Below are 14,750 nucleotides of genomic sequence, written 5' to 3'. Positions count from 1 at the left end.
AAATGCTAGAATTCCTTCAGTGTTGCTTGGAGCTATCTCAGACACATTAATTTCATACATAAACATATTTAGCCCTGACTTACTGTAGTCACTGTGACCTTCATTTTAACATTACGAGGTTCAGATCACCTCATGTGTACTGAGATGTCAGCAACAGCATTACCTCTGCTGAGAGCTACTGTTACAAAGCAGACAGGTGGGCAGCATTAAAGCATTAAAGCAAACTCTCAGTACTTAGTGTGAGTGTAGGTGGTAATTAGAGATACCACAGCTTGCACAGCAGCAAGCTTTAAGGAAGAGGCGGGGGAACAAAATGAGAAACTCTTTGAGGACTATAGGAAATGTGGTGACTTTCCTAGGAGAAGCTTATAAGCTACAAAGCACCTACTATAAATACATATGCCGACTTTAGCCTTATTAAACAGCATGCTTTTGTGTTTGCTGCTGTCTCCCTTACCCTTTTCAAAGATTTCACCCTGCCAGCTAGTTATAGAGCTGTTTCTAAACTTTCTTTGGCTGCAATATCTGTGGGACTCATATGTCTGTCAAACTTGGTCACAATAGGACAATATACTGAAAAAGGTGGTGGAGATACACGTGCACACACTTGCACAGAGCATGCTTTCCCATGCTTCCTCAGGAAGCCAGGCCAAAGACCAAAGCCAAACCATTTTAAGATTTTTATCTTTTTTTCTTTAACATGAAAAACCTTTAGACCGATGAGGAGAGAAGGAAACTACGGAAGCCAGGCCAAAGACCAAAGCCAAACCATTTTAAGATTTTTATCTTTTTTTCTTTAACATGAAAAACCTTTAGACCGATGAGGAGAGAAGGAAACTACGCGAACCCTGGGGCCTTCCTCTTCAAGGCAACTGGGGAGTAAGTGGCATTTATTAGCCTACTACAAAATGTCAGATGGGATCCACCATGTGGATTATACTTACTGCTTTGGCAATTAACATAAATCTTAACCAGCTTTACAACACTGAATGGACCCTTGCTGATACTCTTATGTATCAAAATACAGCATATTTTCCTTCTGAAAAAAAAGGACTAGTAGGGAGTAGCAGCTATCACGTTAACTCTTCTGCTGTGACATGAACTTCTCTATAGTCCTTAAAAACTTCTGGTCATAGCAACAACACTGGCATAAACATAGATGTGTTTCCTGAAAAGCAGGAAGTAGCTTAACAATCATATCATATGACCAGCTAAATACAGAAGAACTTTACTGGGGTTTTTCCAGGGCATTAAAGTAATTTTCAATGTGATCCTGTGGGAGAGATGACTATTGCCTGCCCCGCTATTACTGGAAAATCCTTCTAGACTGTAGCATGGGCACCTTACACATTTTATCCTGCCTTGTGAAATGCATCATTCTGTACATCTATATGTTCATTTTAGCCTGTATAAGAGCAAGAAGTACAACAGAAAATTTGAAGACTGGCAACACCGGAGATTTTTGTCTTCTTTTTTATCCAAGAACATATGATCACAGGCAATGGCCATGCAATCTTCTCCACATTGCCCTACCATTTTGTCAGGACCATGAAGCTGTAGTCTTTTCAAGTAAGCTGGACCTCCTACAGGAGCGAGATGAGTATTTAATTTGCCATTATATTTTGATACTACTGCTAAGGCTAACAGCCAAGATCCTCGTCAGTGCTGACTGACAGAGTACATGGAGCTCCCATTGGAGCACCAAAGACCTGTCCAGTGCAAATGAATTGTTCTAGGCTTTCGCTAACCATACATCTCAGACTGATCCAGACTAGGCCTAACAGTCAAATGTTCTTTTTTCCACATCTTGTCTATTATAAAGGATCATGCCTGCCCCCCCCCCCCAAAAAAAATGCAAGTGTGGACCTTTTTACAATTTAATCTTAAACTTTTGTGATTGGGAAGGAGAGATACTTTGAGAATGTAAGTCACGTATACTATTTAAAAGGTTTTCTGGGACATGAATTTGCAAAGTTTGGCTGATAGTCTGAAGCTGTTGGGATGGCCTGCAGATTTTCCAGGGCTAAATTTATTCACTGTTTTTTTGTGGGGGAGATTGAACAGCAGAAATTTATGCAAAATTGCAAAAGAAATGAAAAGCAACTGAAACAATGACAAGAGGGAAATCTGCAAGTAAAAATCTTAAGAAAGTTTTCTTCCTGTTTTGTGCATAGATAAAATAATGCATACTCTAAATATTAAATTAGGCCATGAAGTAAATGAGAAGGAAAACAAGAATATGACTGATTTTAAAAGGTTAGAGGTCAATATGCATTATAGGTATCCGAGAAACAGGCTACTTAGCAAAATATAACAAAAAAAAATCCATTGTACAAAACCGATGCTGTGCTCCTATGTTAATCTACTTATAAAATGGATCTCATGGACTCAATCAGGTAAGACACCTAGGGAGAAATCTTTAAAGACATTTAGGTGCATTAAACTTCCCAGAGGTGTTTGCTGGGGTTTTTAAATATATCCACAAGTAATCCATAGCCGTTAAGTACATAGGATTTTTGAACACCTAAATGCCTTTAAAATCCTGGACCAAGCCTATAAGCACTTAAAGAGAATGTATAGGCTTTTGCATATTCAGGTTATAATGTCACCTGGATCTCCTAACTCAGCTAAACTACTAAGTAAACACAAACATGGATGAAAAGGATTTGAAGATACATTTACATTCAATGACAACAAGTGGGTGTTACTTCTTTTCAGATTACTAGCAACAAAATATAGAGAAACTGCAAGTTGATTCAGGTCTGGCTGAGCATTAGAATCTATTTAAATAGTTATGAAACGTGTACAAGTGAGCAAACGCTTTGGGTAAACTGTTGCTCACCTTCATCTACATTGACAGTTATACAGTCTTACACTAAGCTAGTTACTTTGTGTGGGGGGGAAAACAGGCTAAAGTTTTGGCCGTTAAATGTTATTTATGTTTGACTGCTCACTCACAGACAGTAAGTGAACCTTTGGAAAGAAATGGACACTGGTTGGTAAAATCTATATTGCCTTGAGGAGGCATGTGGATTAAAGGTTCTACTACATCAACCAATATTCCCTCACAGATTCTTTATCTTCATTTATCTATATCTGTTATTTGCTTTATCCATACTTACCTGGGTGAGGGGGCTCTCTGTTCTTTGTGTACATGTGTATATGGAGGTCTCAGTGCCAGCAACTGGAATGGGGCCATGAGTCAAGGGGGGCTATATGTCTGTGATGCCAGTGACTGGAGAGACCACAGTGCACACAGGTTGTGTGGGTCTACACATCGGTGTGTAATCACTAGTGAATGTCAAGACACACTGGTGAGTAGGATAACAGGCCTGAGAGCCAGGTTTGGGCTGGATATTGGAGAAACCAGTTGGCTCTTGGAGGGAGCAGGAGGCCCAAGCCAGCTACCAGAGAGACTTTTGGGTCTGGAGATTGGCTATTGTTAAGGTCAAAAGTCTCGACCAGATGCCTGGGAGACTTGTTTGTGTATTTGTGTCTCTTTGAGCGAGGCAAATGGGAAACCACAGGATCTAGCAACTAGCTCCTGGATAGACTGAGTGTCTAAGGCCAGCTACTGGAGGGATTCATATTGTATATGTGCACGTACATCTTCCATTAATGGGCCTTCAGCCTGACCAGCCAGAGAGAGGAACAGAATGAGGTTGCTGGGGCTGTTTGTATGAGTGCTGTGTTTTCTCTCTGTCTTGATCAGTCTGACCAACCTTGTGTATTTGTGTGTGGGTGCATGTGTGTATGTCTTTATTGGGAATACACACTCAGCCTCACTGTTGGCTGGACCTGGGAACATGGAGCTGTGGAGCTTTGCCTCTCTTGGGCTATTGGCTTCAGCACCCCCTAATAATTGTGTTTTTGTTTAGCATTTTTACATTACATAAAGTAGTAACTTTTTTAACTATGCCTAGGATCTTTTATGCCACTAGAGTAAACATATTTTTTAAATAATAATTTCAGAAAACAATGTTATAATGAGTATAAGAATGATCTGAGGTCTAGTCATCAGAGTACAGGATGGCATACCATTGAGAAGTCTAATCTTTGCTCTGACACACAAGCCCTAAAGTTGAAGAAACCCTATTCACATAAGTCTTCCACAGCTTGTTTTGGGGACCAACTAACATGGTTTGAGATTTGCAACAAGCAAAGCCCACTCAGACAGACCTGCTGGAATATGTTGGGAGAGAGTGATCCAGAGACTGAATTTTAAAAAATGACATGCCAGCAGAAATGATCCTAACAGGACATAGTGATCTGATCAGGCAAGTATGAGTCTCACAGCAATATATGAAAAGATCTGCAAAGTGTGGGAAACTCAGGTCTGGAGGGCATATCCAAGGATATAGAGATTCAAGCAAAGCCTAAGATGACCTCTAATTGGGCTGCTGAGCAAATAGCTTGCTCATGGATCTTTTCCAAAAATGCAGATCACAGATAGAAGGACACTTATTTGAGTCCTTCTGCAGAGAAAATGGAGCCAAATAGTAGCCAATCCTGCAGTGGTGGCTGCTTGCAAGTCAAACATGCTGATCCTCCAGCTGCTTCACTGTTGTCAGAAAGACATTTGACTCCATCTAGCAAAGTGTGTGTGGAGTGCTCTGAGGTCATTTGCCTTGTGAAGGTAGCTGTTAGCCCTGCTGAAAAACATTTACTGAACAACATTTGCTGAAAAAGGCAAGGTTGGAGGGCAGAGTACTTTGCCTAGCTGGCATCAGTCAAGTCACAGCAATTTAAGGGCAGGTAGGAAGGAAGGAGCTTCCCAGCCTAGAGACAGATGTGGATTTTTGTTGGGGGGTGTTATTTGGGGTTATTTATTAACTGATGGGGGTTATCTTGACTATGATCTAAGCTGCAGAGAGCTCCCAAGGTCCTTCTCCTGGAGAGTCCCAGCTGGGTGGGTCACCTTTAATCAGACAGATAGGACAACATGGACAGGCAGCGAGGTTCTGCAACTGTGACCACAAGGCTGGTCTTGCACAACACAAGAGATGTAGTCATACAGCAGAGATGGGTACAGACAGACAAATGCCTCCTACCAGGGTGATGTATCAGAACAGGCTAAGCAGACCGAGGCCACACAAGAAGAGTCACACGGGCATTTAGGCAGGCAGCCAGGCTAGACTGCTCTTTTCTACCTGACAAACCATCAAACAGCTACCCACAAGAATCACAAAGGAGATACAGCAGTTCTGGGTAACTTGTTTCCTCTCTAGAAGGGAAATAAAGTCTCCCTTTTCACTGCAAATGAAGTTACTCAAACTATGCAATTCCGGGGCACCCTCTGTGTGGGTGACCTGAGCTCTCAGGAAAGCGGCTCCATAAAGACTGCTTGCCTTCACAATCACAGGTTTCAGTTAGTGACTTGTTACCTGCCGGTGAAACCACATCACAAGGCAGAGGTGCCGAGATGGAGGTTGACAAGACAACGAGAAGGAACGGCCCTTTCTTCATATACTTCCCTCTACGACGAAGGGTAGCAATCCGCCTGGCAGAAGGGGCAGCAGGGCCGACAGGACCAAGGAATAACAAGCAGGAGAGTGATTTCCTCACGAGCAAAACAAGGACCGCACTCGGCTGCAGGTAACACACCTGGCGCCTGTCAAAACGTACTGCGGCCTGGAAGCAGAGCGCCGAGGGGGAAGATGCGGCTCTGCAGCAGAGCCCCGCGGCCGCCGCTCTCCGCGGGGCGAGGGCGGCCGTTGGCGGGCGGGGGCGGCCGTTGGCGCGGCGCGCGCGGGGCGCCGGCCGTTGGGCGAGCTGCGCCGGGCGGGGAGGGGAGGGGAGGGGAGAGAAATGGGGGGGGCGCCGCCGCCGCCGCCGCGCAGCCCATAAAGCGCCGCCTGGGCCGGAGCCGCCGCGCATAGCTGGGCAGCGCCGGGCGTGTGCGGCGTCGCCATGAGGGAGATCGTGCACATCCAGGCGGGCCAGTGCGGCAACCAGATCGGCACCAAGGTGAGCCAGCGAGCGAGCGAGCGGCTCCCCGCGCCCGCCCCTGCCTCCCCGCCGCTTGGGAAGCCCTCCAGCGCCTCGGGGCCCCGCGCCCGCCGCGGCAGCCGCCCTCCCCGCTCCCTGGCTTCGTCCCGTAGGGGCGGATTTTAACCCCCTTTCCGCCCCGCCGTCAGCGCGGCTGCCCGGTTCGGCGTTGCCGAGAGGAGCTGGGCGCATCGCACCTCCTCCCTGTGGCCGTGAGGGGCTGTGGGATACACTGAAACCGAAGAGGGGATTTTGTTCTGTTTTGTTTTATTTTACCTTTTTTTTTTTTTTTTTTTTTTAAGATTAGCCAGGCAGTGACTCCAAAGTGAGGAAGGGCGGCAAAAAAAAAAAAAAAAAAAAAAAAAAGGAAAGAAAAGAGAAGAAAAACAAAAACGCGCGCCGCCCAGCGCGGCCGCGCAGGGTTTGCGGTGCCGCCGCCCCGTCCGTTGGGGTTTGAACGCTGGGTCTCGCGCGGCGCCCGCGCCGGCGGGGCGGCAGGGAGGGGCCCGGGCGCGCCAGGAATCCGGCAGCTGCTGCCGTCCCGCCGCGCCGCGGGCAGCTCCCGGCCCACTTCTGCTCTCCCTCCCCTAGTTTTGGGAAGTGATCAGCGATGAACATGGGATTGACCCAGCCGGAGGCTATGTCGGTGACTCAGCGCTGCAGCTGGAAAGGATCAATGTCTACTATAATGAATCATCTTGTAAGTGCGGGATGGGGAGGGGGGTGGGAGAGAGAGGAGACTCCCCCCCTCCCCCGGGGAAAGAGATGCCCAGAGATCTGGGAAGCAACAGGTTCATTAAGCGTTATTACACATGTGGCTGCCCTCTTCACTTGCCATCCACCACCCAATATCTGCTGTTATCTCCCAAAGCAGAGAGAAATGACATGCAAGAGCTGTCCCTATGGGCATGGGCTTACAATCTGGAGGTGGAAGTTTGTTTATTAGCTGACACTATAATAGGTGTTTGCTCTTTTAACATGTGATTAATTCATTAGATGTCTTATTAATTGCCCTGAATTAAGCTGTTGGTCATATGAGCCTGCAACTGGAGTACACTGGCCCTGATATTGGGACTGAGAGGGTTGGGCTAGGAAAAAGTAATGGAGGACTCAAAGGTGAATCATTAAGATGCCAAAGGTGCCTGAGTCCTGTGAATCTGTCTGATGTTGGAGAGTGTTAGATTGCAAAATGGGGATCACTAGTCCTTCAGTCTGCTGACATGAACCTGTAAGTGTGTTTTGACTTCTCTACAGCATACTGATATTATTTACATGGGCTTCCTCCAAAGCTTCCTGGATGCAGAAGTTTTCTCTATGGTAGCTGTGCCAATCTACTACCATTTGCACTGTTTTAGTAGAGGTGATTCTTCAAGCATAAAGCTTGTAAAGTGTTCTAGGATTATTTGGACAAAAAAGACCTTCCATTCATGCCATTATACACAGAAAAGAACATGTCAAACATTTCTTCTAATCAAAAATTTCCCTCCTCTGTATCCATTGCTGAGTTTTCAAAAAGCAATATGCCATCTGTATGACCAAACCTCAAAAGACTGAAAGTCTGTTTAAGCAGAAGTGATATGTTCCCATGATACCGTTTTTTATTATGATTGCCTGTATAGGAAATACTTGTATATGTACAGCCTAAACTAGACTAATATGAGAGAATGTATTGGAATGTGTAAGAGTTAGTTTATATCAGAACACTAAGGTCATACTTGCTTTCTGTTCTAGCCCAGAAATTCGTACCGAGAGCAGTCTTAGTGGACTTGGAGCCAGGAACCATGGATAGTGTGCGATCTGGTCCTTTTGGTCAGCTCTTTCGACCTGATAATTTCATCTTTGGTATGTGATTGTCACTTTTTGAAAAATGCAAACACAAATATCTTACAGATGTTCAATTACCAAGCAAATGATCAAAAAGCATTCAAGCTATGTTGCCTCCTTTGTATTCCAAACAGTTTAAGGTCATCATTAGCACTGAGAAATCTAATAATTTAACGGTGCAATTCCAATTGACTAATTAGACAGCCTTCCAAAAGATCCTGTTAGCTGAAACAGTCATTCTTCTGTTAATCACTTTCCTTCAATTAACAAACTACTGAAAGTTTCCTGTGATATTCAGATAATCTACATTTGCTTTCAATATACATGGGCTCTAAGGAAATTTTGAGACTCCTTATTTACAACAAAATTCATGGAAATTCTGCAGAAAATGGAAAGAAAAACCTCAACTACAGACCAGCCAAACCACAGTTAACTTGATTTCATATTAAATCCTTGAGTATGACATTGTTTGGAGGCTATGTAATTTATTTAACTTTTTCAGCGGATCGTTAAAATGTAGGATAGTAAATAGCAGAGGAAGACTAACAGCAATATGAAAACAGATTGTCATATATATCCAGTTATTGAGTTATTTTTCTGACATAACGAGGAACCTGAAGGCATGTGGGGAATTTCCGGTCTTACAGCTCTTGGAGAGTTTTTTGTGGCTGCTGTTTTAGTTTGCACTGTGCTAGTACTCTATCTAAACTTAAAAATGTACATTATCAGGTTTAAACTTCAGTGTGCTTGTGAAGTACAGAAACATTTTCAGTCCCTTTACACTAAAGAAGAATGGAGTGTGTGAAAGTTAAGTGCTCCACTTGCCCAAACAGGAAGTCTGAATGAAAATTACCATGAGAACCCGTCATCTCCATTTGGTTTTCAAGTATGCATTAGCCACAAGACCATCTTCCCCTGCCAAGGCAAGCTTAGGTTGCAACTTAGTTTGGTATATTGTGTTAACATAAGGAAGAAACAGTGCCAGGGACAGACAGAGGAAAGATAAACATTATTTGCAAGGTATAAAACAAACTTTACCTCAGATCATTGCCGCTTGGGTGGAGAGTAAGAAGCAAAGTCAGCCTTCAACAGACTTAAAACTTTTAATGACGTTCCTGTTCTTCTCCAGTGTACACCATGGCAGTGATACTAAGGTTTCTTTCAAGTGATTTTTAAATTATGATAAGAAGAAAGGCTGGGGCGGGAAAGCCCTAGACCAAGGAATCTTTACATATAGTGTTTCTATACTTGGGTGTCCCCATTCATTCCCTATCTCCTAACCCCCTGCAGCCCCCTGAAAATGAGTTCACTTGACCTTTCAAAATACCTGAAACTTTAGTTTGGCATACCTCCAATAAAACCAGAGTAAAAATCAATTCAGACCATCTCCAACAATAGCTCAGTTCACTGTACTCTCTTTCTGCCAAGCTAACAATGAACTAACAGCATGTGATCAACCAGTATCTGACAGAGGCTGCCTGCCAGCATCAGGCACTGTCCTCCCAACCTGCTGAATAATGCAGAATGGCTGCTTGAGCGCTGAAGTAATGATCTTCTGTGTCAAAAGCCAACAAAGCATTTTGTATTCTCTTTTAAAAATTTAGCCTCAGCCCACAAAGGATTTTGTGGCAGAAGTTAGCAGTTCCATACTTGCTGTATCCCAGGCTGCTAGGGCTCATTCTGATGGAGATGTTTGCAGTCTCTGCTTGTTTGTATGTACATGTGTGGGTTCCCCTGGTGAGCACTTGCACACCATCAATGACAGTTCTGTTCAAGAGCCCTGATCACAAATCCAAATTCAGGAATTTCAGTTCAGACTTTCAGCTCTGACCAGCAGAAGATTGGAATGGACACAAACCTATCTTTGTGCTTTAATGTTTGCATTAACAAAGTGGTGATCTAAAAGGTGAAGGAGCATAAGTGGAATGAGCTCGCTGTAGGAGAACCAGCAGCTCTCCTTCTAACAGCATGTAACTCCCCACCAGGAGCTATCATAATCTCTGACATAGCTTCTTTTGTTAAGCAGCTTCAATTTCTACATTTCTATGTTTCTCGTTCTTTTCTTGTCTGCATCCTTGCTGTTTCCGGTTCATTTCAACTTAGGTTATGTCTGAACTAGTAGGGGCGACCACAAAATGGTTATTGGCCAGTCAAAGGAGCTATCCTTCCCTCTGTAAATCATATGCTGTCCACACTGTGCTTCTAGGCATCAGTGTGCAAACTATCATTCTCTCTTCTCAGGTACCTGGAGGTACCAGGAATGAAGGATCTGTTATGGGACTGCCACTTGTAGACTTCCTCTAGATCTTGGTAAATACACAGTGAGAAAAGGTAAAGGCAGAATGAGTAGAGACTGCATATAATAATAGAGAGTTTCCAGTGGTTGTAAGATTTGCTCTAAAAGTCTTGATCATTTTTTTGGTATATTTTCTACCTAGAGATTTAGTTCAGACGGAATCTGATAATTTTGTGTTTGTCTAAGACTTTTAGAGGTCTGGTAGGTACTTGCTACATGGAGTGCATTCAGTGGGGTTTCACAGGGTCACGATCAAGATTTCAAGATACGTGGCAGCCTCATCAGAGCCATGGCTTCTCCACACTGTGTTGTATTGTCATGGGTAAGAAGTCTGGAGCTTCCATGGCTTGTTGTTTATGTACACTGATAATCGCTGATCAGTAATAACATTGATTGTATTGATACAGTGCCATAGAATCAGTGAGTCTTGAAGCATCACACTACTGAGTATGTTGGAGGAAATCTCAAATGGAAGCATAGGAGGACCTGGGCAGGTGGCCAGCTAGTGGTGCAGTGCAACATTACCATGTGAGTGGTTGATAGTATTGGCTCCAGTGAAGCCATTAGTATTGGTGTAGACACCCACTGCTCCAGTTAAACACTGCAGCTGAAACACAAAGGTGATATTAGAGCACTAGAGAGAGGTAGCAGTGATAATGTGGGCATCCAGGAGTTTGAGTGACTCCGATTAAGACCAAGGGAGGGCTTGGAGGAGGACAGGATGTCTGTATTAGGCATTTCATCAGGGGCAAGTGCAGAGTTCTGCATCTAGGGAAGAGTAACCCTAGGCACCAGTACAAGCTGAGGACTGACCTTCTGGAGAGCAGCTCTGCAGAGAAGGACCTGGGAGTGCTGGTGGATGACAAGTTGACCATGAACCAGCAATGTGCCCTTGTGGCCAAGAAAGCCAATAGTCTCCTGGGCTGCATTAGGAAGAATGTTGCCAGCAGGTCGAGGGAGGTGATCCTGCTCCTCTACTCAGCCCTGGGGAGGCCTCATCTCGAGTACTGCATCCAGTTCTGGGCTCCCTAGTACAAGAGAGACATGGAGCTACTGGAGAGAGTGCAGCGTAGGGTTACAAGGATGATCAGAGGGCTGGAGCACCTGCCCTATGAGGAACGGCTGCGAGAGCTGGGCCTCTTCAGCCTGGGGAAAGAGAAGACTGAGGGGGGATCTTATCGATGTGTATAAGTACCTGAAGGGAGGGTGTCAAGGGGACAGGGACAAACTCTTTTCAGTTGCCCCATGTGACAGGACAAGAGGCAATGGGCAGAAATTGAAGCACAGGAAGTTGCACCTGAACGTGAGGGGGAATTTCTTCCCTGTGAGAGTGACGGAGCACTGGACCAGGTTGCCCAGAGAGGTTGTGGAGTCTCCTTCTCTGGAGATCTTCAAGGCCCACCTGGGTGCAACCCTGTCTAACATGCTCTAGGTGACCCTACTGAGCAGGGAGGTTGGACTAGATGATCTCCAGAGGTCCCTTCCAACCTTATTCTATGATTCTGTGATCTCTAGGCTTACTCTGCAAACTAAGCAAAAGGAAATAGAATGAAAGAATCAGCTCTTGCTTTTTTTTCCCTGCTGTGAGCACATTGTTTCCTCATTTTTTGTGAGTCAATTACCATATAAGATGAATTCCTATTCTCTTCCATCCCTGTGCTTTGCTCTCTTGGCTCCCAATGTCTCCCTGCCCATTGGAGTAGAATGATAAATTTACTCAAGGGACAATCTGCAAAATTAAGCCCTAAACTCAAAATTTTACTTTGTTAGGATCCTTCCACATCTTGGCGTGCTATTTGCTTGTTAGTGTGCAGACTGATGTGCTACCCTGTCTGTAGCAGGGGACATGTTGAAGTACCTTGCAGACAGTTTTGATCCTCTTTAGTTTTGAAGGACATCATTATTTTGTACTTTGTCCAGCTGGCCAGGAAGTGCTGAGCTTCCTAAGCTCTCAAAAGAGGAAAATATAGCAACATGTAGAACAATGCACTGACTAACCAAACACAACATAAGGAAACCAAGTTCTAACGCAGTGAAACTAAAATGCATATTTGAACAATGTATCACTCACGAGTGCCACTCACTCAACTTGCTGAGTTCAGTAGCACAATGTCTTTAAGCAGCAGACACTGCAAGGAACAAGAATATTAAGAACTGATCTCCCTTTCAATCCTTCTTGTTATCCAAGTAATGAAGTGATGCCATAGCAAGACCATCCATCGTAAGACAGAGTAGATTATGCAGGGTATATAAAAGGAAAATAGAAGCTCTGGGGAGAAAAGGAAGGATTCATTAAACGTTAGTAATTCAATTTTGCAAGTTACTTTGTAGGTTCTGAAGAATAGTGAGTTCCTGGGGAAAACAGTAAAAGTTTAAAAAGCACCCAACTCCCAGGATTTCAAGAAACATCTTTAAAGTTTTCTATTGATCAGTATTTTGATTAAGGCTAAGTAATCCTAAATTAAAAATCAATATAGTTCTTGATCTAATAAATTAAATAACACTTCTTAAGCCCAGCCTCATCCTTGAATGATAACAATGGGTCCTCTGAAAAAGTAGCAACTCACAGGAACAGTCCAAGAAACTTTCATTTAGAAATGTATATCTGTAATTTAGCTTTGTATACCTATGTTCCTTATAAACAGAGAGCATTTAAATGTAAGCAGTCTCCTCGTGTTTATGAAATAAGCAGGACTGGGAGTGTGAAAGCTTTCAAAACAATGAATCAAGTCCATCTTTGCATTTAAAGAACATTAAATACCTGAAAAGAAAAAAATCACTCAACCAAAAACGCACAAATGATAAGTACCAGGGATATGAAGCAAAAGGAGACCATATAAAATGTTTTGGCTGATGTTTCCAAGGATATTTGTAAGCAAAACTGGAGAGTACAACTAACTGAGATTTATCGCAGCTTTTATTATAGATGTTATCTGAATTCAGTATGCACCCAAGTACCATAGCAATAATTTTGTGTGTATATATATGTATATTTTGTCTCTCTTGCATTATTTTAGGACAAACTGGTGCAGGAAATAACTGGGCCAAAGGACACTACACAGAAGGAGCAGAGCTGGTTGATTCTGTACTTGATGTAGTAAGAAAAGAGTGTGAACACTGCGATTGCTTGCAAGGATTTCAGCTCACTCATTCCCTGGGAGGAGGGACAGGGTCTGGCATGGGAACCCTTCTCATCAGCAAAATACGAGAGGAATATCCTGACAGGATAATGAATACATTTAGTGTCATGCCCTCTCCAAAGGTTTCTGATACAGTGGTGGAGCCTTATAATGCTACTCTCTCAGTCCATCAACTGGTTGAAAATACAGATGAAACCTACTGCATTGATAACGAAGCTTTGTATGATATTTGCTTCCGCACCCTGAAGCTTACCACTCCAACATACGGAGACTTAAACCACTTGGTTTCTGCTACCATGAGTGGAGTGACTACATCCCTGCGTTTTCCAGGCCAACTAAATGCTGATCTCCGGAAGCTGGCAGTAAATATGGTCCCTTTCCCACGCCTTCACTTTTTCATGCCGGGCTTTGCTCCTCTGACAGCCCGAGGCAGCCAGCAATACCGAGCACTCACTGTTCCAGAGCTTACCCAGCAAATGTTTGATGCCAAAAATATGATGGCAGCATGTGACCCAAGACATGGGCGATATTTAACAGTGGCTACAGTCTTCCGTGGTCCCATGTCCATGAAGGAGGTTGATGAACAGATGCTGGCCATTCAGAACAAGAATAGTAGTTACTTTGTAGAATGGATCCCAAACAATGTCAAGGTGGCAGTTTGCGACATACCGCCTCGTGGTCTCAAGATGGCTTCCACATTCATTGGCAACAGTACAGCTATTCAAGAGCTCTTCAAAAGGATTTCTGAGCAATTTTCTGCCATGTTCCGGAGAAAGGCCTTCCTACACTGGTTCACAGGAGAAGGAATGGATGAAATGGAGTTTACAGAAGCAGAAAGCAACATGAATGATCTGGTTTCAGAGTATCAGCAGTACCAAGAAGCTACAGCAAATGATGGAGAGGAAACATTTGAAGATGAGGAAGAAGAAATCAATGAATAAAGAAGTTATGAAAAAAAAAATTTCCAGGCCAAATTCTCAAATCTGGATTTCTAATAATTAGGCTCATAAACCTTCATTTAAGCTTAAAGAAAAAAAAAAAAAAAAAAAAGAAGGCATGATCTCAGATGTTAGAGGTGCTTTTCAGAGTCCATTGAGGTCACTGGGAACTGAAGATGTTCAGCACTTCTGGATATCAGGCCATTTCTATTCATGAGACAAATATAAGGCATTCAGTTAATATTTTGGCCTAAGAGTCTGAACAGAGGTTGCTAGTTTGGGGTATATATATTTTTTTTTGTTCCAAAATTTGTCTTCCATGAAGTTGTACAAGAAGTAAAAGAGGCATGAAAAGCTGCACTATTTTCATCCAGTTATGAATAAGAAAAACTTGTGAGTTTGAAGTAATCATTCTGTATTGAGTGTATAATACTGAACTGCCAGGAACAAAATTTATTCATAATAAAAAGATTTAACTGTTCTGTACAGTAAATGTGAACAACGATATTTCACATCAGACCTCTGGTAGCAAAACAAAATAAAAAAGATTAGCATCCTCTCAAA

The 14,750-nt window shown here is 43.4% G+C and overlaps 1 protein-coding gene across 2 annotated transcripts; it reads left to right on the top strand.

Moving 5' to 3' along the window:
* The first annotated feature begins 5,826 nt into the window (after positions 1-5,826).
* On the top strand, positions 5,827-14,750 carry TUBB6 (tubulin beta 6 class V). Of its 2 annotated transcripts, XM_062570109.1 has the most exons (4): positions 5,827-5,967; positions 6,580-6,688; positions 7,720-7,830; positions 13,126-14,750. In XM_062570109.1, exons 1-4 carry the CDS (start codon positions 5,911-5,913, stop codon positions 14,187-14,189), a joined length of 1,341 nt encoding a protein of 446 aa, XP_062426093.1. In that variant the 5' UTR covers positions 5,827-5,910; the 3' UTR covers positions 14,190-14,750. The 2 variants fall into 2 exon arrangements, with proteins under 2 accessions (XP_062426093.1, XP_062426094.1); XM_062570110.1 differs by lacking the exon at positions 6,580-6,688 and having other exon boundaries at positions 5,887-5,967.

The sequence above is a fragment of the Rhea pennata genome, chromosome 2 (genome assembly GCF_028389875.1).
Source record: "Rhea pennata isolate bPtePen1 chromosome 2, bPtePen1.pri, whole genome shotgun sequence".
NCBI classification, from domain to species: domain Eukaryota; kingdom Metazoa; phylum Chordata; class Aves; order Rheiformes; family Rheidae; genus Rhea; species Rhea pennata.
Note: the sequence above shows the minus strand (reverse complement) of the source record. Positions and strands in the feature narration are given on the sequence as shown.

Bases quoted from the DNA above. Each gene is read 5' to 3' on its own strand.
- TUBB6 (XM_062570109.1), top strand. From the start codon at position 5,911: ATGAGGGAGATCGTGCACATCCAGGCGGGCCAGTGCGGCAACCAGATC. The intron at 5,968-6,579 runs GTGAGCCAGCGA...TCCCTCCCCTAG, and splicing joins GCAACCAGATCGGCACCAAG to TTTTGGGAAGTGATCAGCGA. The intron at 6,689-7,719 runs GTAAGTGCGGGA...TTTCTGTTCTAG, and splicing joins CTACTATAATGAATCATCTT to CCCAGAAATTCGTACCGAGA.